Here is a 26,977-nt window from a genome sequence, read left to right as displayed (position 1 = left end):
ACTGACTACCGATTAACCTTTTTCTTTTCTGCCCTCAAAGGTTTCTTTATATCTGTTTAAAGAACTGCCGTTGTACCTGTGGAAGCCTTCTTCGTCTGAGATAGCACTGATTCGTGACTGGTTATTAAATTACAGTCTAACGACAGTGGAGAACAAACTAGCCTGCATTATCTTGGAAGGGCTAAACTGGGGATTCGGTGAGCATGTATGTATTAAAAACAGGAGGTCTGAACTTGGTCAGTTTTGCAGAGTAAAAGTATTACTCAACCTGGGGCTATAACGGAATTTGAAGACAGTTAATTACATGCTTTTATATGATGGCTGTACACTTGATGGCATAGGATGGGAATTTCACAGTAGTTTTGCAGCATTCTGCCTGCGGATTTGATTGTGTTGCTTTCTTGTAGTCTGCAGCTGAGATTAAAAGAGATATTTAAGCAGGAGTTTCCTCTCTCTAGAGGAAACAGCTGACAGGACAATTTTTGTGAGTGACTTGATTAAGATATCTCTGGCTGCAGAAATAGAGGAATCCTCCAAGAAGTGTGTATGAGACGGATGTGACTCTAGTTTGCAGGCTGGTATCCAGGTATGGTTTTCACAGTGCCAGAAAACTAACGATTGAAATTAGAGATTTCAAAGCCCTCAGCATTCTTTAAATGGTTGGAAAATATTCCGTAGAATGGGTTATTCCAGGAGCTCTATCAGTTCAGGAACCAACTGAGGGTGAATGTTGTTTCAGAGAGAAACAGAAATAGATTGGGGAAAAAATCCTGTTGCCTGTGTTCAGTGATCCATTTTAGCATTGTAATCTGTGCATTTGATCATACTGAACTCTTCTTTTGGCTGTGCTGATACTTGTACATGAAGATTGCGTTTACTTTTTCTCCCTGTTTCTTGATAAAACATGAAAACAAAGGAATGGTAGGGAAAACTAACTGTGAGGTCTTTGCTGTACAATAACAGTGTCATGTCTGTACCATTTGATACAGGAAAAAATAGTTCTTTAATGTGGCAATTGATAAGAGGAATTACTGTGTTTTGATACAAAAAAACCATGATACCTTTTTTTGGTTTTGTTTTGTTTTTAAAGGAAAGATTTCCACTGTCTGTACTATGTAATTTAAAATGCCATCTATGGATTTTTTGATTAATTTCTATAAATCCACCAAATGCACACGAGAAGTGATTATGGTCCTTTTTTTTTCTGGAAATAATCTAGCTGTCGAGCTTTGTATTGCCCAGTGTGAGCTCATTATTCTTCAATGTTGGCCTGAGATTTTTCTCACTGGCCAAGATTTTGCCTAGGTATTACAATACTTAATCTCTTTCTGGCTGTTCAGATTAAGATTTATTTCTCTGTAGTGCAACTGAATGACACAGTTGTAGAGACCTTTTAAATGAGGCAAAGTTGTTGTGCAATTCTGTTTTTAGCAGGATGCTCTTCATCTGGATCCAGCTGTCCATTCTGAAGTTGCATTGATGGTCCTGGAAGCATATCAGAAATATCTCTCTCAGAAACCATATGCTGGGCTGCTCTCTGAAAGCATAAAACAGGTATTCCTTCTTCAGAATTACAGGGAATAGATTATTGATAGTGATAGATAGGAAAAACTTCAGGCCAAGACCTTGTTTTCTTTTTTCCTTGTAAAAGCTATACTATCTTGATAGTACTAGAACATTACAACATACCAACTCTCAGTATTTTTGCACCCACAAACCTATTTGAAGATACTGTTAGACTTATGTTGAACATCTATATGAGAAATAGAAATTTAAAATTTGTCCCCTTGCAGGTTTGCATTATTATCCAGCCTCTAGTTGGATAGTTGCAAACTGTTCTTGCAAAGCATCCTTTACTCGCGCAGAGTTGGCCAGTACTTGCTTAATCAAAGGCTACTTACTATTACTGGTGAACATAAGAGACATCCTTCCTGTGCCTCCAGCTCTTAGTCTTACCTTATTTAAAGACTCAAGATTTTAGGAGCTTTTCAGTAGTGATCGGTGCTGTGTTACGTGAACACCCTACAAACATTTATTACATTGATTTTACAGCACACTGGTGACTGAGGAAGGTATGGCTCCAAGTTACAGAAGGGGAATGGAAGGATAGAAAGATCAAGGTTAAAAATCCCTTTTTTGGATATTCAATCCAAGATGCTTCTATTTATTTATTCAGAGCTTTTAGCATTGTGTTGTGCTTTGTCTTCTCAGTATTTCTTGTACAGTGCTTTCTCCTCCCCTCCTGCCCTGTGTTTTTTCCCAGTCTTTTCTTCCCCCACTTTGAATGTTCCTTATTGTCTCTGCTCCTTTCTGACTTGCTTCTCTGCACTACTTAAATCATGGTTTGTTGTCTTGTGCCAGCTAGATGACTTTTTAAGCCTATTTCAGCCTTGGTTGCCACTTGTATTGGTGAATCTGTCCTGACTTGCATGAGCTTGTAACTGGAATTTGAGAGAAAATAATGCTTAGATTCTTGTACCCCCACTCGGAGAGAATGAAATATCTGCACTGACTCCCAGCTCTGCAATTTACACTGGTCTGTCAGAGCATGTATAATAGTTTTTCCCAAAGATTTGTAATTCCTTCTGATCTGGACAGGGTTTTTAAGATAATGGACACATGTACGTGACACAGAGACTCTGCCTGTCCACATTACAGAGTTCTTTCTAAGGAGAGGCTACGAGGTTTTAGGCTTTTTTTGACAGATGTTATTTTTGTACATATATATCTTTTGTATTCCTTTCACTAGCAGTCTTAAACATTACTGAAGGTTGTGTGTGTGGTTTTTTTTGTGTGTTTTTTTTTTTTTTAAATAGTAAAAATAAAATTTAATTTGAGACCAATATCTAGTTTGGAAAACTTTAGCCAAACAAGTATAGGTTGATAGCCTTCACCAAAAGGGATGGGTGCGGGGGGAGAGGGGTTGTGGAAATCAAGGCCATAGAAACAGAGATTTCGGATAAATTTAATTGGTGGTGCTACGTGGTGTGTCTGAAAACTAACTACTGCTGCTCTGATCTTGTGTCACAGTATTGTGACAGAAGAGGAAACTCATACAAGCTGACCCAAGTCCTAGACTAGTGCCATATGTGCTGTAATATGGCTGTGCTTCGTCTCATTCCTGTTCCTGCTGCTTTGTTCCAGGTCTCCTACTTAGCCAGCATTGTTCGTTACGGAGAAACACCGGAGACTTCCTTTAATCAGTGGGCGTGGGGTTTGGTTTTGAGGTTAAAGCTTCACAGAAATGACCGTGGCATGCAGCACGGCTGGCCTGCAGTCCCTGTGTCTGACAGAGTGCTTGACATGACAGAGTTGGTCACGCTTCACCCCCTCCTGAAGGCTGTCAAAGCAAGCATCCCTATCGGCTGTTATCTGGCGCTGGCAATGACCACGCTAGGTCACAGGTAAGTGTGCTTTTTTGTGTTTGCCTTGGCCGGATGGCCCCAGTGACTGAGCAGCCTACCTAATGGTGAACTGAGGGCTATTAACATCTTTATGCATGTTTAAAGAATAAAAGCCGTCAGATGCAAGGGACTGAGCAGTCTTTTGGGGACTGTAGTTTCGAACAACGTGCCATTTCCCTTATTTTGCTAATACTATTTTTTGCCTTCTGCGTGTTAGGGTCAAAATAGTCATTAGAAATAGTATTGCAACTGAGGGGTTAGCATGATTGCTATGGACAAGAATAACTTTTAACCACACTTACTGAAAGGGTTGTTCTACAGGTAATTTTTTTTAGCAGGGCTGAAGTAGACCATTCAGAAAATAGTGAAGAGAAAAAAACCACTTATGCTGGTAATGATAGAGAGCTTTATGACCTTGATACTGAACCTCCTAGCCCTGACTGTGTTCCAACAGTCTTTTCCAGTGCTTTCAGCTAGTTTGTAGGTAAGGCTTTGGACGTAATCAAATGTACTAGTTGATGAAGGTACAGAGCCACGGGTAGGTTAATCTCTCCCAGGTCTGTTTTCCCTGAATCTGTGATCTCTTTAATTATCTCTTACTCTATTCAAAATTTTCACTAACTTGTTTTCTGCATATAATACTGCTTTACTCTTTAAAGATAAATTGTCTTGGCTTTCTTCTCCTTCCCCAAGCCATTACTTGATGCTGAGGTTATGCCATAGATACATGTGTGCGTCTTCAGAGCACTGGAGTAATTTGAGACTGATGTGAAGATATACTGGTTTGAGAATGGAAATGTTTACATGTCTTGGAGCATGGAACAAAAGCAAGGAACCTCTTTACTTCTGTGTTGGTTTCCCCCCCTGTCCCCCCTTTGGCCTTGCGAAGAACCATTTGACATCCTTCTCCTGTCTAAACAATAACACTGATATTTATCACATGCAAAAGTTCAAGGCCAGTTATGTTAAGAAACAAAGCGCTGTACTGTATGCTAGTGACTTAATATAATATTTCATTTTCATGATCTCAGAGTAGACATAGGATTAATGTTTTACATCTTTTCCTAATGTGCAACCCTTCTCAGTTAGCAAAACTTGATGCAGAGCAATGTACCAAATACGTTGCTGCTAGTGAGTTTTCTAGACAGTAAGAGTAGGATTCAGCTGACTGCAACCATCGAAGTACCTACTGTAAGGAAACCCTCTGAGCTCCATCTGTAGGTAGTGAAGAAAGATGTCCAGAGCATCATCCATGCTGAGGAGATGTCAAAGCTGGATAATATGAAGCTCCTTCTGTAGGTTCTTTCTTTGCCTGGAGAGGGAGCCTGGTTGGTTAGGTTAGGCAAGAACACTGAGCTTTAAATTGATTGAGGCTTGATGGCTGAAGACCCCCATCTCCAGTGATTTTTGGAGGACAGAACACAACCCCCCCCAGAAGGGCAGGAAATACCAAATCTGTCAGCAATTGAATGACTCCTATAGCTGAAGAAAAAACTCTGTGGATTTAGCTGTTTAGGATTTCAAAGATCAAGTGTAAGTATATGAATGTCTTTACATCTCAGTTCACAAAAAAAAATCAACACCTTGTCTCCTTTTCTTTCTTGCTCGCTTTTTTTTTTTTGTTTGTTTTTTTGTTTGTTTGTTTGTTTTGTTTGTTTGTTTTTTTTACAGCATTGAGAAGTTCTGTGCTGAAGGGATCCCTCTGTTGGCTGTACTCATCCAGTCTAGATATCTGAGAACAGTAGTCCATGTACTGGATAAAATTTTACCCTTATTTTACTCTTGCCAGTATTATCTCCTGAAGAATGAACAGTAAGCATTATACGTTCCTAATATGTTTATTGATAAAGAACAATGGAAGTTAATCTTAACTTATCAGACTTTATTCTGGGTTTTGCATCTGGTGAGAATGTGACGCAGATGATGGGGAAGTACATCTGGTTTGTTTGCCGAGTTACTTTTTGACACTGACTGTGGTTGAGGAAGTAGTTGTAGAAGTGTGTCCTACTGACATCACGTGTACAGTCGTCACTGATGCTGCTGCTGTGCCACAGAAGGGGCCTTCAGACAGCTGTATTTACAAGTAGCTGTTGTATTCAGGTGAATGAGAAAGACAAGCAGCAATACTGTTTAACTGTGTCACTACTGGTAAGTTGAGCAACAACTGGGAGTGTTCTCAAGTGCTGGACCTCAGCTGTGTGTCCTGGTCCTTTAGTAATGTGGTCCCTGGGGTGCTTTTGGCTTGGACCACCTGGCAGTCTCCCAAACGGTTCCTGGGCTAGATTTGGATGCTGATGTGCATCAGGAACTTTATTCAGTCCTGATGAGCTGCATTGAATTACAGTCTGCCATGAACTGCTCATACTGTGCCTATGATTTGGTTAAATCTGTAGCATGGTTGTGAATCAGAGTCCTTGTCTGTGGGTGTCACTAGTGCTGTTGAGCTGGTTTTAAATTCTCTAGAAGCAGGTTTTCTGTATATTATGCAGTAGGAGAAATTTTAGAATTAATTTAATTTGTTGACATCCCTAGGTTTTTATCTTACATCCAACTATTCCTTCATCTGGATAGTGGAGTCCCTCAAGGCGTGACCCAGCAGGTTACCCATAAAGTAACACAGCACTTGACAAGTGTGAGCTATGGAGAAAATGTTAAGCTGCTCAGTAGTATGATACAGGTAAGAAGATTATTTAAATAAAAAAAAAAAAAAATCGAGGGGAGGTTGAAAAACAGGTCAGCTTTTTTGACTGAGTTAGTGTTGAAGGTTAGAAAGGATACTGAATCTGGCAGTTGTGCAGCCACGGAGTACCCTGTGTCAAGCAGAAATAGTTGGGTTTGGTTTCCTGAAATACTTCTGCTTAAACTTGCCTAAATCTGGCAATGCATGTGACACTTGACATGACAACAATATGTGCCTTCCAGACTTCTTGGAAAGCACATTTTGTAATACCAGGTCATAACTGCCTAAAAAGGGACTGTAATATGCAGCCCTGCTTTCTTGCTTGTGTTAGTTGAGGAATGCAGCAGATATATTAATGTTTGAAAGCTTTGCTTTTGACCATTAATTTATGGCTGTGGTATGAAAAAATGTTCCTGTGTTAGGGAACAGTATTTTTTTGAAGTGCAGGGAGGTCAAGAGCCAAGGTCCACTAAGAGAGGGGTAAGGACTAAAGGGAAACGGACATGCTCTGGGAAGTCCTTTTGCAGAAACAGCAGGTTACACTTCAGAAATAGGTGCCATTATGCCTGCAGGTCACAGGGGTCCCACTTATGGCTTTTGTGTCTGGTTTTGGTGATTTTGGTCTGTTTTTGGTACAATCTGCAGCTCTCCAGGCTGCAGAATCTGCAGAAATTTGAAGGTTGGAGATGCAAAGCTGTTTTTACATAGGCATGGAGAGCGTTGTTGTAAACTATTTATTTTAAGGATAGGCCCACAGCCTTATGCAATTTAAACAGTTCTTCAATAATTTCTTAAGCTTTAATTGAAGCTGCGATCTCTTGAATAATTTTACCCTTTAATTTGGCAGACTCACATTTTCCTAAGTGACCAGCCAAATGGAGTGGGGCCGGCTGCAGTACTGGAGTTCTGGGTTCAGGTCCTCACCAGCCAGCAGCTGTGGCACAGGGACCGGGCAACACTCTTCTTGTTGGATGACTTATGTAAAGCTGCTTTTCAGTACAGTCAAGAGGACTGTGTACAAAAGCTGCTTTACCAACAACACAAGGTAAATAGCTGTGGTGTACTGGTGTAGCTATTGAGTAAATGGTCAGTTCATGTGTTGCTCATTCTAATTTTGATATGAATATATTTTTCTGAAATGCAACAACAACAGTCATGATGATAAGTGATAATGGGGGTATGTGATTTGTTTCTGAGTAGGTCAAGATTAATGAAACCTGATATTTTAAGCATAATAATAATTAAAACCTATTTAGAACACAGGTTCATTCATATAAGTTCTATCATATTATTTTAGTTTGTGATCTTTGCATTTCAAATGTTCAATAGTGCATTTAGAACAAAAATAGACACTGAAAAAACAGACACTGTCACTGTAACAGTCTTTTCACTGAGAAAGGCATAAAGTACAAGCAGGCATTTTGGTGGTGACTGGCTGAGCTAAGGTTGGGAAGTAGCAACGTGAGGCAGAAAGGAACCTGGATGAAGGTAAAGTGACAAGTCTGTAGCTTGTAAATCATCTGTTAGGTTGCTTACAATAAAAACCCCAATGTTTAATGTTTCCATGCAGAATGCTTTGGGCTATCATTGTGACAAAGGTCTGCTGTCTTCGCTTGTTAGCTGGATTGTGGCAGGCAATGTGACACCTTCCTTTGTTGAGGGCAATGCTAATTCCTCTCAGGTAAGTGGTATGATGGTGTTGTATGAACAACCCTGGGATAAGCAATATTCAGGTGTCTAGGGTTTGGGGCTTGTTTTTTCTGCTTTCACAGGTTTTTGCAGATTTTTTCTTGTTCCCTCTTTCTTCCTATCCCAGTATTTGTGAGTTTTCTTGTGATAAAATCCTAATTTAGCCTAAGAGAATACTGTGGGTTTATTACACTAAAGGGAACATGGACATTTTGCACAGAGAGAGTTTGTCTGATTTGTGTCCAAGAATCCATATAATAGGATTTATTAGTTAAGATTTCTTTTAATCTTCAGTTGTTCTCGATATATTTAATGACAGAAAATACGTAAAGCCTGACTTTTCTGTTAATCAGTCTTTATCTGATAAATATTTTGAATACTAGTTCCTTTCTCTCTGCTTAAGCAAGTTCCTTATTCAAGCAAAAAGAAAAAAAACCTGCAGTACCCCAAATGAAATGTGTAGTGCAGGTGGGAGAGAGGAGATCTTATTTTACTGCATTTGAGTAAGTTGTTTTCTCCAGAACTCTCTGGATAATTCTGTCAGTTGTCCCTGGTTTCCCCCTTCTTTCTCATGATTGTACAAAATACACAGGGAAAGTTTGAATGTAGATAAGGAGGAAACTGATTTTCAGTTTTCTTGTTCAGATATGATACTGCTTTTGCAACTTTGTAATGAGATTCTGGCAAAAACGTGTTCCTCTTAAGAAAACAGCAAGCTTCCTGATCCTACCCCTGCCGTTTTGTTAATTAATATTTCTGTTACTACTGTGTTGTATAGGTCTGGTTTTCATGGATGGTGTTGAATATGGAGTCAATATTTGAAGAAGATTCACAGCTTCGCAGAGTTGTGGAGGGGGAGTTGGTTATTAATGCTTTAACTCCTGATCAAGCTTTGAAGGTGAGAGAACTGTTCATCCGCTTTTATTAGAGAGAACTGCTGGAGAAAACTGTTCCCTTGTATTGTTTAGTTTTTATCTTACATACTTTTTCTTACCAGGATAAAAGCATAACTAATGCTTTATCTGGCTTTCCAGGAGAAAATACATCTCAGGGAAGTTTGCTTTTACATTTTGAGTTGAACACTTAAAAACTACCATGCAAATATCTGTTTTTTAATATACCATTATTTACAGAAAACTTCAGTCACTAATTAGTGCTCTTGCATGATTATCTGGGTCATCTGAATGCCTTATGATCTTCAGTGGATTTATTCTATACCACTGAGATGGGGAGTGCAGATACTCTTATTTTACAGGTGGCAAAATGTGTCTATATTTCAAACAGCATTTCTCAGATGATCTGAATTTTGCAGAAGTCAGGGCTTTGCTTTTCTCAGTATTTGCTGAATTATTTTCCAAGACTTTCAGAACTATTTAGGTCTTTCCCTTAACAAGGCACTTAGTCAGGTGTGCTTTAAGCCACGTTGCAGCATTTTCCAGGTTCTTTGCCTAAATTCAGTTAGAAATTCTGGAATGAAGCAAGTGGAAACCAAAGCTGTCCAGTCTTGACGTGTAACTTTTGGCCCATCCTTCATCTCAACTTTTTCAGTGTGTTTTAATGAAGAAGGTAGTCTAGAAGCTCTATGAAAATAGGTTTGTTTGGGCTATGTCCAGACTAATACATGTCTTGCATCCTTGGAGACTAGTCTGGAGAGCATTAGCCCCTGGGCTTGCGTGTCTCAATTTAGCTAGAAAACAGTGAGATAGTATGTGGGTAGTGTGTGGAAAAGGGTGCTGATGGTTCCCGAGGTCTAGTGTGGGGGGTGAGGTAGTGCCAGGGTCTGCACTAAGACTTGGGAACTCAGAAAAGCCTCCCATTCCCCTGCTTCAGGCACAGTCCGTGGGAGCTTGGTGTGTGACTTCTTAATGATTTAATGGGTCCGTGGAGTAGCATTCCATGTTGCTAATAGGGAGTGCTGCTGCTCATACGTTGCTTTGCCTTTGTTCTGCTTTTGCAGAAAGAAATTTTTTTTTTGTTTCCTTCTGTATTCTTTCTTCACATTAGTTTTACTTTGTTTTAGATTTTCAATAGGGCTGTATGGAATGTAGTCTGGAAAAAGCTAAAAGTGTCATGCTGTAGGATTCTGTGTCCTCACGTGGCTTAAGACTGTTATTTTTACCAGTTGGAATGTGCCCTGTGCTTCACTATTGCTGCTTTGTTCTCTAACATCATCAGTCTTATGGAAGTCTAAACCAGGAACATCTACTTCTGTGAGGAGGAATGGTAACTGTAATTAACACCAATGGCCCATATGTTGGCCTGGCACCACAGAGCCATCATGCTATTTATTGTTTGTTTTTAAGCATCAGAGGTGTAGCATTGTTCTCTAACAGCTGTCCAACATAGCTGAGCAGGGCAGCTCTTCCTCTAAGACCTGTAACAGATGTGTGAATATTTCCAAAGTTTTCTCCTCCGTAATTGCTGAGTTTTCATGCTGTGTTAATCTGTTAAGTTAACCTGTGACAGCCTGTTACAGGGAACCACAGCAGAACACTCGTCTGAAAATGTTCTTTTTGCAGAAAGCACAGACCCAGCTGAAGCTGCCCATCGTACCATCCCTTCAGAGGCTCCTGATTTACCGCTGGGCTCACCAAGCCCTTGCTACCCCTGCTGACCACCCTCTCATGCCGCTAATCTGGCAGAAATTCTTTCTCCTTTACCTTCACCGACCAGGACCACAATATGGGTGAGTCTGATCATAAGGGCTTTAGCAGATTAGCAAGCACTAATGAGTTTGCACTGCAAGTGAGATGAAATGCCTCACACTAAGACTGCACCTGAAAGCAGTGGGTACTAGCAGCTTCTCTAAAGAGTCAATTTATTTGCAGACATGCTGATTTGACACTTGCAACAAGAGTTTGTTGTGCTGCTTTGTTTATTTTTAGATTACCTGTAGATGGCTGTATTGGAAGACGTTTTTTCCAGAGTGCAGCTCATGTTAACTTACTAAATGAAATGAAGCAGCGGCTAATAGAGGTAGCAGACTTCCACCATGCTGCCAGTAAAGCACTAAGAGTAGAGAGTCCTGCAGAGGGCAGTGACAGATCACCGGAGAAGGCAAGCTGCTCAGCAGATTACCTGACTTCACCAGAACTGCATAAGGAACTTGTCAGGTAAAAAAAAGCCTGCCCAGTTCAATCTTACTCAGTGCGACCACCTGAGCAACTAGTAGAGCACAGGCTTAGCTGTGGGAGGCATTAAGGGATGTGACCCTTGGCTGACCTAGATGTACTGCAGGCACTTGGTATATGCATAGTTGTGGTCAAATCCGTTCCTCTGTTGATATAACTTGTTTTGTTTGAGAGGGGCCTGATTTTACTACTAAAAATAAAACATCGTTGATGGGGTTGTTGCTCCCCTTAGGGGAGAGCTTTGCTTTTTTTAATTAATGGTATCCCCATGCTGGTAAAATATTTGTTGTGTAGACGTATCTGCTACTGGTATGTACGTCACTAGTTATAAATGTAAAATGCTACTTTGTGTGTATACATCTGTTTGTCACAAACCAGGGCCTAAATTCATGTCTGAATAAGATTACTTCATCAGGGAATTTACTGGGGACTTCAACACGTTTCAGTTAGTGCAGTTTACCCAGTTAGCATGCTAAAGTTGAGCTGCGACGAGTGTGTTATGTGCCAGCTGGAAAGTGATGTGTCTGCTTAACCAAAACCTTAGCAGAAGACTGTCGTCTTGTGTTGGAGTAGACTAAGGAGATGGGCATGGTCACTTACTGTGACTCAGCTGATGAACGCAGTTGATGAACGCTCACTTTTTGTAAGGGGTGGTAACTTCTGAGAGCTACGTACCTCATGCACACTGAAACTGTAGCTGTGCTGTTCAGAAGTCCGTGGTTCTGTTACACAGACTTTTGGTCTGAGAAGTCTACCTTAAGAAATGTTTGCAGTATTACAGTATCTGAATATTCCCAGAAACTAGTTGAAAGGATTATTTGGAAAGAGTCCCTTGTTCAGGGGGTTTGGGCATATGGGATCTGAGCTGCTTTTGGAGTGCTCCCCCCTGATTTGCCCCCAGCAATCAGTAGGTACTGTACAAACAAACAAGGGAGATCATAAATCCTCCTTGGTCACTTGTGAAAAATAATCCAGAGATGCTCACTGGGTGTAACTTCATTAATATTTTCAGTCTTTCATTTCGGAGAAGTTCCCTACTCCAACATAAAACCAGACTGCTCTACAGCTAAGGAAATCTTATGCTCAGGATGTTTAATGACCACCTAGACAGGAGGGAAAATATTGGTAGAGTTCATAAAGACTGATTCTTGGAACTAGACTACTTCCATTTTTTCACCAATGACACCGATATAGAAAACAGGAGTTTGCTAATGATATTTAATACCACAGTGTGAAGATTTAATGGCATTCTAGTTCTTCCTTGTCAGGAAAGCTTGGATGGTATGATTATAAAAAGGGTACCACTCAGTAGAATGATGCCAGTTGAAGAAAGAGGTATATTTATGTTAAAATACATTGTTAGCAGGGGAGGAAATGTGAATAAACTAGCTGTGAATTTGACTCTGAAAATAAATTGAAAGATGTAACTCAACTCAGGTGTGACCTTTTGGAGTGGGCATTCTAGAGAAGTCATGGGGTGAGAAGCCAAACTTGCTCAGATGGGCTCTGTTTTTTCCTTTGGTCTTTCGAATGGGATTGTGGATGAGATTTCCTGATATAAGAGACTATTCCAGTCCTGGGTCATGTGCTAATTTGCATAAATGTTTTCCATTTCAAAATTTGTCCTGTTAATCTTTGTTATTGCCCTTCATATTTTTCTAAATAGCTTCTTTTCACTGCTGGTCTTTGAACTGACACTTGGTAAACTAATCACAAAGCATCTGAAACACCTACGTTTTGAGCCATGTCACCTTGTAGCATTATTTGTTGCCTTAACGCTAAACCCCAGAATGAGACTGCTGTGTAATTCGTGCTGTGCATAGAATTAAAGTTCACATTGATTTATTTTTTCCTCTTTTTGTTCTTCTTCTCAGGCTTTGTAATGTTTTTGTTTTGTGGTTGGAAGAAGAGAGTTTCCAGAAAGGAGACACGTACATTCCTTCTTTACCGAAGCAATATGATGCACATAGACTTGCTAAAGTCATGCAGAATCAACAGGTGAACTGCTAATGACACTGCCAATCTGGGATCCCAGATTCACTTCACTCATTAAAATGGGTCCTCCAAAGTAGCGAGAGACTTGGTGTCACTGGTCTTTAATATACATACAGCATGTATGATACCTTCACAGCTCTAACTTTTTTCCTAAAAATCCTGTGCTATCCCAAACTGCCTTCCTTTATGTTTGAGCGAGGACTCATGAGTAGATTTCTTGCCTATCTTAATGAGAACACAGTTCTTATTCTGTACTGTTCTGTAATTCCTTTTATTTTCTAAGACGGTTTTAGAGAATTATTGAAATTGGAACTTTAAATGACAGAATATTAGAAGTCAAAATCTGCTCATGTTGGTAGTCCGTAATATGTCAGGTTCAAATATAAGTTAGCGAGTGGGAAGTGTATATTAATATGTCCAGTAAACCTAAAGAGTTAGTATAATTAAAAAAATGTCTGAGAGGGGAGATTTTGGAAGGGCATTTCCTCATGCCTCCTTCTTTTTTTTTTTTTTTTTTTCATTCCTCCAGTCCTGCTTTAGCCTGATTACAGTTAAATCATGCCATGATGTTTTAGACTGTCTTGGTTTCCTCTGTGTTTCTTTTTTAGGAACAGAGTTTTAATAATCTGTACCCTTTCTCTTATTTGTTAGAAATTATACCGTGTGTGCTTGTCTGATTTCTTCTCTAAGTGTCACGAATGCTTTTCAGTGGCTTATCTGTATATGTGATAAAAATTCTGCAGCTTTTTTCTTCAATATAGATTTCCCCCCCCCCCCCAATAATAATTTTCCTATGACTTAAAACTGCAGGGTCTAGTTTCATGTACTTATTTTAGTTACCCAGCTACTGGATGGATGCACAGTATATGGTACTGACCAAAATGGGAATGATAATTCTTTTGTGCTTTAGGATTTGTGGATGGAGTATGTCAATGTTGAACTCATACACCATGAGTTTCAGGAAGCTCTAAACCTTTGGCTGCAAGTTCAGCTTGAATCACATACAACCTGTGTTTCTGCAGGTCAAACAGATTTCACCAACCCTTTATCAGGTAAGAGATAAGAATATTGTTAATGAAGCTGGGTCAGAAAGAATCATTAAGCATGTTGAAGCCCTGGTTTCTTTTCTAGCCAAAGAGAGGATAATGAATAATTTGAAGAAGTTTGATACTCCCAAGCCCCCTCTTCCGCTCCAGACGATGAAAGCTCCTGTGCCAGTTATTTCCTCTGCCAGTCTAGTAAGTCAGAAAGAAGCAATTCAGCTCATGCGTATGGACCTTAACATCTTGCAGCGACATGCCAAGTAAGACATAGCTGTTTTCCTTCTGCCTCACTAGCATGTCTAGCAGCGTCTTCAGGTGCCCTTTGCAGCAGCCTCATTTGTGGTGTTGGCACAAGGCTGTCAGTACTTGGCTTCCGCTTCTTGTCGCATTTTTTTTTTTTTTTCCTTCTTGGTTATCATGTTGTTATTTCACTCCTTTAACTAAGATAAGACTACACAAGTCTTATCTAATGACTGACATTACATTAGCTAACATCTAACTTCTACAGTTTCTTTTCTCATTTGGCATGCTTCTTAAAATAAAGCCTCCCTTTAGCCTAGATTTGTTGACAGTAAGTTAGTTAACTCTTTCGCACTAATGTAGTAGCTGCAATATGAAGTACTGGAGCCCCTAAGAGAGAAATCTGATTTCTGGAGCTATTAGCTTTGTGAGTGAAAGAGACTTTCTGTTTTTAATATTGCTACTAAGAGAATCCAGCTGAATTATTTTCAAACACAGTTGATGAATCTATAGCTGTTCTCACCCAATGTAGTCATTTAATAACAATATTATAAACCAACCCAAAACTTGCTAAGCCCAAGAGAGGATGTGTCTAAACAATTCCAGCAGCAATTTTAAGTGGGCTTTTTTCTGTTGACAGAATCATCCCACAGTCCAGCTTTTTTTGTCTGGTGGAAAATTGCATTTCCTACAGAGGGTGATCTGTTTGATTTCCTTCCAGGTTGTCATATAGAATAATTAAAAAATTCACGCAGACTTGAGTAGTTTTGTAGTTATAAACCTATTTCTTTATTACTTTGAAGTGCTACTACTTTGAAGTTTTAACTCAATTTCATTTAATAACCTTTTATGTTTTCTAGGAAAGTGTCACAAGTTTTTTTTACAGCACATTAAATTGAAGTCTCATCTCTTGCTTATAAATTCTTAGCATTACTGTTTTCAATAAAGGTTTTGGTAACTTTATTAATGGATGCTTTTCAGAATTGCAGCTCTCTGGGAATCTCAGCATGTTGCTCTTAATAGTGAAATATTGGACACGGTACCTAAGCTGTATGTCAATCGGGAAGAGCAGATCACCCTCCATTTGGAGTGCCGGGGAACTTCAAATAAAGGCTGTCAGGGAGCAGCTCTTCTAACCATCCAGGTTAGAGACATGGCATCACTTCTATTTCGGGGCTGTTGGACATGGATAATGAAAGTGAAATGGCTGAATGGTTACAAGAATGGTAGCAGCTGACTAAATAAATCCATACACACATAATAGTTACCTGAAATAACTAGTATGTAATGCTCAAAAGGAGATGCAGATCAAAGGCTGAAGAATAACTTGTCACATAAAGTTTGTTTTGCTCATAGCATCCATTCTAAACTGCTTCCCAATGTGTGAATGTGTGAATATGCTCGCTGATAGGAATAGAAGCATGAAAATGTTTATAGAAATATTCCCATGTTGCTTGGTACATGAATTTCTTGATTCCCCTCTAAGTTTCAGTCCCTGTGGATTAAAAGTCTTACATAAAAGATGTGAATTATATTACTGTGTGATAATCAAATAGGAACGTGACCAAGGATGTGTGCTTGGGCATGATGTACTAAATCTGCTCAAAGCTCTCGGGGAAAACCATCTATATTCAGAATTTTCTTACTGGGTTCTGCTTCATTTTTACCAATAGGTGCAACATAGAAGAATTTTAGAATTACTCTGAAATGAATGTGTCTTTTTGTCATTTAGTTTGAAGGGAAACATAAAAATGAAGCAGTGAGCCAGCAGCTTCATGCTTTGCGTAAAGAAGTGAGACAACTGCAGGCAGAAGCTACGAAGCCACCTTCTCTGGGTGTTGTGGAAGCAGCAGTACATGTGGAAAATTTTATAACGTAGGTTGTTCAGACACTGTTTTAGGTAGTGATGTTTTGTATTTCTTTTTTATATGTTAGAGTTAAAATGTGGAACCTGTTTGTGTTTTTTGTAATGCTTATCAGCTTGGTTCGACAGCAGAGCTGGAATCCCAAGACCTGTATGTTTGTGACACAGACCTCTAAAGGAATAACTGTATTATCAGAAGGTCATTCAGCCTCAACAGGGCACACAGTATTGTTTTCTACTTCAGTTTATTGTACTGTGTATTAGTATAGCCCTTCTAACCCTGCAAAACAGGATGACAGGAATGCTATGTTAAACTTTAGGAAGTGGCAAACTTGTACCACAGCTGTCTCAGCCATAGGCTAAACTATGCTTTTAATATCTCTGTAGGTTTTTCCCTGTTATAGTACAGGACGTAGCTCTTTAATAGAGAGTTATGATTTGAGGTAGGTTTTCAATGTGTGAAACAAAACCATGCAGTGGAAGAGGATTATATAATACCACTTTTTGGGGGGGGGTGTGTGTGAATAAGTGGATTAGTCCAAGACCCTCTGCCTCTTGAAGACCTTTTAGAGTTCATCCCAGAGGTCCAGTTTTGCAACACCATTCTTCTCAATCTTCTAGATTTCTGCTGGGATTCTTTCAGTGTAGTTGGTTTCCTACAGAGTGTACTCACTGTACAAGTAAAAATATTTGGTTACTATTTCTACATGTTCATTCTTGATCATTAATTTGAAAAACTCTGGATGAGCTAGTTCTTGGGATTTATAGCTGTCGAACTGAATGTTTTTCAGATGTTTAAATTCAGACTCAGTGAAGATGGGGGTTTGAGCTCAATAAAACACTTACTTGGCAATGCACAAAAAAAGGTTGATTCTGTTTTAATTCTGTTATTGCTGAGCCTGTTAAGTAAAATGAGGTAAATTTTCTTGCAGTACAAATGTAGTTGAGACGGCCTAAGAACATGCTGAACACATGATTTGAGGGAGAAATAATCTGTTGGAACTATGCTGTGAAAAATCTTTTGATGATCACTTTCTGACTCTGATTATGGAGACTTTCTAAGGTTTGGAGGTACCCGTTTCAGGCAGCAAAATGACTCGAGCTAAACCTGGGACTGTTCAGCCTGGATATGAGAAGGCACAGGGGGTTCTCATCAATGTGTAGAAATACCTGAAGGGAGGGTGCAAACGAGATGGAGCCAGGCTCTTTTCAAGGGTGCCCAGTGACAGGACCAGAGGCAATGGGCACAGAGACACAGGAGGTTCCCTCTGAACATCAGGAAACGCTTTTTTACTGTGAGGGATGACACAGGGTGCCCAGAGAGGTTGTGGAGTCTCCATCCTTGGAGATGCTCAAAAGCCAACTGGACATAGACCTGGGCAACCAGCTGTAGGTGGCCCTGCTTGAGTAGGGGGGGTTTGGTCCAGAGATCTTCAGCGATGCTGTGATTCTGTGAACCCATGCTTGATGATCATGTGAGCCAGAAATATCCATCTCAAGCTATATATTGGCAAGAAACCTTTCTTTATTGTCGCATATTATTTTCCATGTGTAAATTTACTCTGCCTTTTTTTTTTTTTTTCAGGGCCTTAATAAATATCTACAAGGTGCAGCCTATGCCTGCAATCAAGAAAGTTGGAATTAGTTTATTTTTTATGTTAGTGGAATATGTGTGTGATGAAACTCAACGCAATCCTCCCACAAGGCAGTTCTTCACGTCCTGCATTGAGATTCTAGGCCAAGTGAGTCTATCCTCTGATTTTTGGATGCCTAATGCTTATTTCAATTGCCTGTTGATATTGGCGGTCTAAAACATTCAGAAGCCTGAAAATTAACTTCTAAGCTTCTATCCCTTTCAACTGTTCCTTTCAATTAATTGTGTAATATTGTTGTGGTTTAACACCAGCCAGCAACTAAGCACCACGCAGCTGCTCACTCACTGCCCCCCCACCCAGTGGGATGGGGGAGAAAATCGGGAAAAGCAGCAAAACCCGTGGGTTGAGATAGGAATGGTTTAATAGAACAGAAAAGAAGAAACTAATAATGATAATGATAACACTAATAAAATGACAACAGTAATAATAAAAGGATTGGGATGTACAAATAATGACCAGTGCAATTGCTCACCACCCACCAATCGACACCCAGCCAGTCCCCCAGTGGCGATCCCCCGCCCCCACTCCCCCCAGTTTATATACTGGGCATGACGTCACATGGTATGGAATACTCCGCTGGCCAGTTTGGGTCAGGTGCCCTGGCTGTCCACCGTCCCAACTTCTTGTGCCCCTCCAGCTTTCTCGCTGGCTGGGCATGAGAAGCTGAAAAATCCTTGACTTTAGACTAAACACTACTGAGCAACAACTGAAAACATCAGTGTTATCAACATTCTTCACATACTGAACTCAAAACATAGCACTGTACCAGCTACTAGGGAGACAATTAACTCTATCCTAGCTGGAACCAGGACAAATATACACAGTCTTTAGGAGAGTTTAAGCTTGCATATAAGCAAAATAAAAACTGTAGCTCTGAGATGCCTGCTTAGTGCTAATAAACGCTCACTGTGTTAGTTAAATGCTAAGGTAGGCTGGATATTTGGGCAGGTGACTGAAGTTTGGGTACTTCCAGAGTGTAAAAGAGTGTTTTGGCATATGTTTTGCTATTACTGATTGCTTTTTCTAGCTGACGTATATCTTGTCAACCTCTGTATTTAGACACCCCTCTTCTACAGCCTTTAAGTATTCTTTGTGTAGAGAGCTAGCCAGAAGTTTACTGGTAGAGAACATAAGTGCTTGTTGCTGTTGGTAATGTTTGCCATGGGGAATGCATTACGTGGGGGCTCTGAGAAAAAGCATTAGCCTCTGCTTTGGGTTCAGATATTTATTTTCATCTCTAAGATACAGTTTGTTCCCATGTGCAGCTGTCCTTAAGCGCCTCTAACAGCTGAAGTGCTGAAAAGTTCTTCATAGCCATAGTTCTGTTTACATTTTTTTCTAATATCAGGCAGGGCTGCTGAAATCAGGGTTTGTTTTCTTTTGCTATCCCATCAGAAAAATTGTATTTCTAGGTATTTTTAGACACCATGTGTGATCACAAGCGCTGTTCTTAAGCATGCTTGGGAAACATGATTATTTTACATTATATCTTGTGGAACAGCAGTATTTAGTTGATGTTGATCTCGTACAGTCTGTCATTTTTGAGAAAACTTTCCTTTTAGAAAAGGACCAAAATTGTACTTGTCTCGACAAAAAGCTTTAAGAGGTCGGTTTTCCAATAGAATCATACTGGGACATTTTTCTCACCATTCCCAATTTCCTCAGGTGTTCATCAGTGGGACCAAGTCGGAATGCAAACGTCTCCTCCAGACGATCCTGCAGAATCGAAGGCTCTGTACTCTCCTTTCTCCCTACTTTACTCCTGTTGCCTCTCCCAATGAATTTGTGACTTTATATGAAAAAGTAGTGGCCTTCCTGAGTGAGGATAACAGTGATGTTGTCTTCATGCTTCTGACAAAGGTAAAGTACTCATTGCGTCTGTTTTGTGGGTTGCTTTTGTGGGTATTCTTTCCCTAAAGACACTCTGACTTTAGGCTAAGGAAGAAAGAGGTGCAAATCTGGTACTTTAAAATAACATTGACAGGTTTTATAGATCTGTGTTGCTCAGCCTGAATGGTATGTGTTATATTTAAGCTCAAGAGGGGCTGGAGACAAAAGCAAATAGGAAGCTTAAACTACCCTTTCCTAGCCCAGATAGTATCAGTATGTGCTTCCTAGGGCTTACTCTTCAGTGCACTCTTACTCTTGAAATTAAAGCAGGTTCTCAATGGCTTCTTCTGCCTGATATCTCTGCAGAGACATTTATCAAAATAGCCAGTGAATCCCAGGTATCTTAAAAATCAAACAAAAAAAAAAAATTTGGAACAGTGTCTGAGTCTTCCACCTCTGTTTGGCACCCATGTCCTTCCTGCCTATCTTAAAACATACAGAATTAGGTAAGAGCGAGTGATTTGCACATCTCTTGTTTCAGAGCTGCATGATACTGTCTACCTGTATTGTCAGTGGAGAAATTACTGTTATACTTAGGCTTTGATATCGACAAGGTTTGACAGCTGTGAATAGCAGTCAGTCTGTTTTGAACATGACTGTGAGCTGTCCTTAGTGGCAATGATGAGCGTTGTCCTTGCTGACCTAGGTCTGAACAGATGGCCTAGAGGCTACAAAAGCTTTGCACCTCCACCTGAAAATTTATGGACTATGGAGATTAGCCCAGTCTAATGCTTCTAAGTGTTTGTTTGGCAGTGGTACTGAAGCTTGGAAGTTCACACACATCTTTATGAATCTGAGAACCCCTGCCAAGGGTTGATTTATAAATTCAGGGACTTCTGCAATATGCTAAATCAACCTTTGGAGACTATTATCTTGGTTTTGAGTTAGGGCTAATGAGGTGCAAATTCATTAGGTTTTTCTTAAATATATAAAAACTTCAGGATTTTTTTTTTTTTCCCCTGACAATTTCTCCCTTCTCCTAAAGGTGTTGTGGCTGTTAAAGCTTCTACTTACAAATGCTTCCTGTCCTCTGTTCTAGTTTGACCTTACACAATGGTTAAGTGTTGCTAAGCCACCTCTATCTGAACGTACCAATCTTCTGGAGTCTATTCACTTGGCTCTCAATGCATGTGGCCTTGAACCTGAAGAAGATATTTTGATGCCATTTAATATCTTCTGCAAGCATTGGACTAACCTTCTCCAGTATCAGTTCCCTGATCACTATAGTGATTTCCTAAGATTGTTTGTGCAAAGTGAGTATCTGAATTGGTGCATACACTAAGCCTTTTGTACAGAACTCTTCTGGCTTGAAAATATGAACTGCATGCGGTAGAGTTAAATAGCAACAAATACAGAATGACTTAAACTTTCTTAAGTTTCTGTATGCACTTTTACGTACGTGCTATGCGATATGTTTTTGTTAGACGTATTTTAGCTCTACTAGAAAGAAACACTCTTTTGCAGATTGAAGTACACGCGTCAGTGACAACAGATTTTCATCCTTCAGGAGAAGGATGGAGGAGAGGTTTCTATTAATGGAAGCACTTAATTATAATTATGCCACAGTCTCTAACGCAGCATCCTTGTTCTTGAGCACCCTTTAATGTCAAACTGAGAACTGGAATTATGGAGACTTGGGATTGATACTGAAATTTGCTGAAAATGTCCTGGTTCACATTAGATGCTACCTATAATCTGATGAGCCTCTAAAATGAGAACGAAAGTACTTCCTTTCTGTCAAACCATATGTGCTGAGGCAACAACTGTCTCTTAATATGTGTTTGTAGCCAGGGATGTACTAAGTGCCTGGGAAACTCTCTAAGAGGAGAGCATGTAGATGCCAAAAAGGAATGTTAAATTACTTATCTTTGGGAATTGGAGGTTTCTCTCACCATTAACTTGGGGCTTTTAAACTCCTGCCTCACCTAATTTTTTTATGTAGCAGGGAACTCTAATTTCAACCTCTTCTGACTTGCATTGAGAAAGGGACTAATATCCTTCTCCTGATTTTCACAAATGTATTCCCTTCTCTTTCTTCTTAAGGCTCATCAGAGCAGCTTCTAAGCCCTGACTGTTGGAAGGCATCACTTGAAGCTTTGGGATGTGGTTCATCAGTGACTGAACAGGGAAGCTTCAAGAAAAGTGATTCTACTGAAAGTCCTGTATTGCGGGATGCTGCAAAAATTCTCCTCTCTGCAGAACAGGTGGGTGCCTCTTTGGTTGATCTATTATGTTTTCTAGCCGAAACAGATGTCTACCAGTGACAAATAACACCGCTGTGCAGTCTTTCTGTAGCTGATTAATAGTTTCCTTCTTTTTACAGGTTAGAGAGACAATAGAATGGCTTTCCACATCTTTCTGCAAACTCCGACTGGCTTCGATGGACTTCAGGACTTTTGGCCTGTTTTCAAAATGGAGTCCTTATGTGGCTGAAGTGAATAAATTTCTGGAGTATCTTACTAAACGACTTATTGACACCGAAGTTGCCAATTTAGCCCAAGAGCCTGTTGGCAGTAACAGAATTCTAGCAGGTAATGTGTCTTAAAAGCAAATTACTTAAGAACAGGCACTCGGTTTCTCTAATTTCCTCTGTTAAAGACCATTTAAATATACAGTAAAATCTTCTTACTCTGCATTTGTACGATGATGAGAACGTTAAAATACAGATGGGAAATGTCGATGCTGCTTCATGGCCATGTGAGACTTTATGCTTTATCTTTATGCTTGCTGGAGGAAGCTTGTTTATATTTTAGCTTGCTTTAAAATTATTTTATGAAGAGATCATACTGTCTTCAAAGAAAAATACAGTCTTTTGCACTGAGCAGAGGTTTGGCAATGAGGGACTACTGAATTTCATCACGGTGTGATTTTGATTTGGAGAAGCTCACCAAAACCCATTTTAGTATATGCAGGTTTAAAGTGTGAATCATCATTACCCCCACAATTTCAGATGTGTTAAAGTGATATTAATAAAACATCTAAGCAATGCAAAATGTTTATGATTGTTGTTACAACCACCATATTGTTAACGAGAGTTACTAATAAGCATATTGTATTTTAAATTTTTATTTGATGAGGAAGAACTGATTAAATGTTGGACTAAGCAAAGGACGCTGTATTCAAGTTTAGAAAAGTGTAATATGTTCACTACTGCTGATTTGAAGGAAAAAAAGCAACTTTGTTTTGTTTTCTTCTAGCATTGCAGTCCTTGTATTCAGTCATTGCTGGACTCTTTAAACCATGGATACTGGTCTTGGATAAGGAAGATGCAAGGTATATATTGCATTTTAATATGAAATGAATTTTTGCTAAAGTAAGGACTTCAGCCCTATAAGAATGGCTTTCATTGTTAACCTGTTTTTTTCTAAATCATGACTGTATTGTGACCTTCCATTTAAATAGCTGTTACTTGTGTCATATCCGTAATAATTACGGAACTAATTCAAATTTTCCAAGGCTTGGATTGAATAATTATTTTAGATACAAGAAATATCTCTGCTTCCTGACCAGAGCTTGGTTATGAGAAAAATACGGATTGTAATCAGTTCTCAAAACACTGAAATTTGAATTTTAGATTCCTTTTTTTTAGCTTCCACAATATCTATAATGCCTTAGTTTAAAACAAAACAAAAAAGCCAAACAAATACAACCCCAAATGCCAGTGGTATGTAAAGAAACTTCAGTCTAAATCAGTTCTATGATGATCTATTGTCTTGTATACCTCTGTCTTCACATGGACAGTTATTTGTAGTATTACACATTTAAATTGTACTTTCTTCCAAAACCAAAAGCTTTTTGAGTTGTGAGCGCATCTTTAGCACTTGATTGGAAGGCTGACTGCAGGTAGTATGTGCTGTCATTCAGAAATTCCTGTGTTTTGGTCTTTAATTCAGTTATGAAATATCAAACAAGTAATCTGTGCTTACTCAGTGGTGTCGTGGATCCTCAGTGTGATATTAAGTATGTACCTGTTCTAAGGTCGAAGAGTTGAGTTTGAGAGAGCTGCTGATACCTGTACTATATTGATTTACTATGCTTTAGAATATTTAAAATGCTTTAGTGTTTATGATCTGTTTATGTTCTGGTAGCTCAGCACTGAAATTTGTGTTGCTTCACTACTTCTTTTTTTAAGTAACCAGCCCTGCTACCCTTGGTTAGAGAGCGACACTGCTGTAGCATCCACCGTGGTCTGTTTGTTTACAGATTGCATCAAGCTTTTGCACGAGAGCTTTAAAGGTGGGTGAAGTCCATGCTATTTTAATGTAGTGGCACTTTCTGTTCTATCAGACCAAAAAAGATTTTTGACTGAGTTGTGGGACGTGAGGGGATTTTGTTTGTTATGAACATTTTAGCCAAGATGATCACTGCAGTGGTACCAGGAGCATTTCTTTATTTCATCCTTAAAAGACAGCTTTTTTCCTTGGCAAGGGTAGATAATGTGATTGATAAATGCGTATGTCAGTTAACAAAGTTAATGTGAAGGAAAGCAAAACAAAATGAGCTGTCATGAGAAGTGTATGACTTCATTCCAGGTCTGTATGTTGTTCCCATATAACATATGCAGTAGCATGTCACGATGACCAATACATGTGTCTCGACAGCTATTCTTGGGGATAATGTAATTTCCACAACTGATCATTCTGAGCTCCTATTTAGCATTGCTTATTGTGCCTAATATGTAGTTAGATGTAGGAATGGGAAAAAATTAATTTCACAATACCTCTTAACAACTTCTAGGGATGAGCTAGATTCAAACTTATCTTGTAAAAATAAATAATTAAAAATAACATTAATGTGTGTTTTATAAAATTCGAGATACATAAGATCTTTTTAAAAAAACCCCAAAGAACCCAACATAAAAGCAATGAAGTCCTACACAGAAAGAGTATTTTATAACTTCAGATTATTGTCCAGCAACTCTTCAAAAGATCGAGGAAGGGCATGAAATCATAAGCTTCCCCACTTGTTGATTTGGAGAAAAAAATCCAAAAGGTTGATGTGCTTTTTTTTTTTTTTTTTTGACAAATATATTTTAGCGTAACTTGCATGTATGTTTTTTCATCTTCAAAATTGGACTTCCTTCTGTAATCAAGCTTTCCCTGAATTTTTGCTGCTGTTAATTCAGCTATTATCTTTGAATCTAGATAAGCTGTTGCCAAGCCACCATGGGCCGCTCTGGTTACATCTAATGCATTACTGTGAATGTTGCACAGCTCCCAGAATGCCAGAGTTTATTCTCTATACTTTCCATACTGAGTTCAGAAGGCTCCCATGGAAGGAAATGCATCCAGACCAGGTGCTTATGGAAGAGTTCTTTAAAGTGAGTACACAGCATCTGTTGAATTAAGTTTATAATCGGTGTTGCCCTTGAAAATAACTGGAGAGCTGGAGACGGTTCTTTTGGCAAGTAAGCTTTTGAAGTTTGTTTGTAGCATTCACAGCTGCTCGTTTTGTGATTGATTTTTGTGAAGGAGTGCTACTGAGTCTTGGACAAAGTTGTGGAGAGGTGTAAAGCTGGCAGTCTTTGTAATCTGTCATTGCTCTATCTGAATGTCTCATGTATTACATATATATTTAATATGTATTTAGTTGGAGTTAATATATTTTACTGTTACCGTGTTGTTCTTACTTCCAATTTTTCTGAGACAATGTAAAGCTGCAGATAGGTGTGGAAGTGCCTCAGGTTTTACTGCTTATCTGTTTGGGATGAGTTCTTCTTGGAGTTCTAAACAGGCTTAAAGTTTCTTAGTTTCTCTTAGAGTGAAAAGAAATGGATGCAATCACGCAGCTAAGAGTTTGTAATTATTTTTTTCTAGTTTGCAGTAGCTTGGTATTCTGTACTGGTTGTTTGAGAGGCTTAGAAAGTTATATGTGCAACTCTTCTGGTGGTGGTGGGCAAAATGATGGAGAAGTGGCATCTGTCTACTCTTCTGCTGAGCTAAAATGCTGCTGTAGATTTGTAGTTGGCTAAGGAACTGACAAGTATGAAAGTGTTTACATCTTACATTGTTTTATGTGCCTGTCTTTTTATCTTTTTCCTTCCTAGATTGAAAGAGGCAGCCCCAAGAGTTGTTTCTTATTCTTGGGTTATGTTTTATGTGAAATAAACTGGGTCAGTGTCCTCTCTGATGCCTGGAATCCCAACCCTCATCCTCAGACTCACAATATGATTGTCTGTTTGCTGTATATGATGGTCCTGTTGGCAAAGGAGGAACAACTTGCAGGCAAAGAGGTAATTTTTGGAAAAGTTCATACCTGTCTGTCTTAAAAGAAGAATAATCTTTTGCTAGCAAGGGCACAGGATGTGACTTCTTTCTCACTTGCAGAATGATTAACTTGGAAGTGTTTTTTGCATAGGTAAAATATCCAAATTGTATTCCAGAGATGGCCAAGACTAATTCCTTATGTGAGGCATTTTGTATAACTTGTGTGAAAAAAGAAGACCTGCTGTTCATTTTAAGAAGCTTCTGTAGGTGCTGTGATCCAGTAGTGTTGCAAAGAGTAAGCAAATAAATACAGTTTCCTGGAGTTACAAAATGATACTCTGGGTTCTGGAAAGAACAAATATGTATGCTAGTTTCATTAGTGTTCAAAAAATTATTGTTATTATATAAAGCCACTGTGCAGTTGTTTTTCTTTTCATTCAAGTATGGGATGCTGTACTGTATAGTTTTCTTGTCTCTTAGGCCATCCCTTAATTAAAATGTCCATTTCCTTTTCTCTTGCCTGGTTTTGGAGAGCCTTAGTTATAAGCACATGCAAAGTAGAGGTAGTATTAGCAAGAATTTACATATGCACCTATAATACATGTGCATATATATATATATGTTATGTGTACCTATACATAGATGCATATGTATTGTGCATGCATATATATATATATATGCATGCACAATATTATGTATAACTTAAGGTGAAGCTTTTTCTGACAGTCTGAGTGAAAACAGTGTCTTGCGTCTGCCCGGTTTGATTCAGGCAGTCTGCTGATGTGAGTGCAGGAGCAGCTCGGACTGTGGTGTTCGTGTCTGTAGCACCTGTGATGCCGTGAGAAGAATTGGGAGGCTCACTGAGTCACATTTATTCTGTCACGGCCAGTCATGTAAATCTCTGCTGTTCCTTGCTGCTTTTTCTGAGTGGCAAACATGAATGTGTGGAGGGATGGTCAGGAATTTTATGAAAATTCCATTTATGAAAAGCGTATGCCTGGCTCTGTGTCTTACTGTGCATGTTCGTGATGTTTTCCAACCTGACCTTCAGTACTGGTCACACTTCCAGTTGGTTGTGTTAAGCACAGCTCAGCAATGGGATTAGTCCCTGTGAGGTTAGGAGCAGCACTTGATCTGAGCGTAGTTTTTTTCACAGCTGTCTAAAAGGAAAATATTTAGT

General features: G+C 39.2%; 1 protein-coding gene across 4 annotated transcripts in view; it reads left to right on the top strand.

Moving 5' to 3' along the window:
* Nucleotides 1-26,977, top strand: part of EPG5 (ectopic P-granules 5 autophagy tethering factor) — a 57,974-nt gene that overhangs the window by 19,336 nt on the left and 11,661 nt on the right. For 3 of the 4 annotated variants that reach the window (XM_052776088.1, XM_052776086.1, XM_052776089.1), the window contains 24 exons: nt 41-205; nt 1,432-1,554; nt 3,145-3,404; nt 5,076-5,216; nt 5,937-6,081; nt 6,932-7,129; nt 7,655-7,765; nt 8,552-8,671; nt 10,293-10,459; nt 10,659-10,886; nt 12,779-12,902; nt 13,810-13,951; nt 14,031-14,202; nt 15,164-15,326; nt 15,915-16,057; nt 17,632-17,788; nt 19,367-19,561; nt 20,631-20,844; nt 21,635-21,795; nt 21,915-22,122; nt 22,789-22,864; nt 23,724-23,827; nt 24,736-24,911; nt 25,638-25,823. In XM_052776088.1, coding sequence (XP_052632048.1) covers nt 41-205; nt 1,432-1,554; nt 3,145-3,404; nt 5,076-5,216; nt 5,937-6,081; nt 6,932-7,129; nt 7,655-7,765; nt 8,552-8,671; nt 10,293-10,459; nt 10,659-10,886; nt 12,779-12,902; nt 13,810-13,951; nt 14,031-14,202; nt 15,164-15,326; nt 15,915-16,057; nt 17,632-17,788; nt 19,367-19,561; nt 20,631-20,844; nt 21,635-21,795; nt 21,915-22,122; nt 22,789-22,864; nt 23,724-23,827; nt 24,736-24,911; nt 25,638-25,823 — 3,879 coding nt within the window. The remainder of the gene's footprint in view (nt 1-40; nt 206-1,431; nt 1,555-3,144; nt 3,405-5,075; nt 5,217-5,936; nt 6,082-6,931; nt 7,130-7,654; nt 7,766-8,551; nt 8,672-10,292; nt 10,460-10,658; nt 10,887-12,778; nt 12,903-13,809; nt 13,952-14,030; nt 14,203-15,163; nt 15,327-15,914; nt 16,058-17,631; nt 17,789-19,366; nt 19,562-20,630; nt 20,845-21,634; nt 21,796-21,914; nt 22,123-22,788; nt 22,865-23,723; nt 23,828-24,735; nt 24,912-25,637; nt 25,824-26,977) is intronic. The other variant, XM_052776087.1, reaches the window with a different exon arrangement.

Source organism: Harpia harpyja, chromosome Z, assembly GCF_026419915.1.
Source record: "Harpia harpyja isolate bHarHar1 chromosome Z, bHarHar1 primary haplotype, whole genome shotgun sequence".
Lineage (NCBI taxonomy): Eukaryota > Metazoa > Chordata > Aves > Accipitriformes > Accipitridae > Harpia > Harpia harpyja.
Note: the sequence above shows the minus strand (reverse complement) of the source record. Positions and strands in the feature narration are given on the sequence as shown.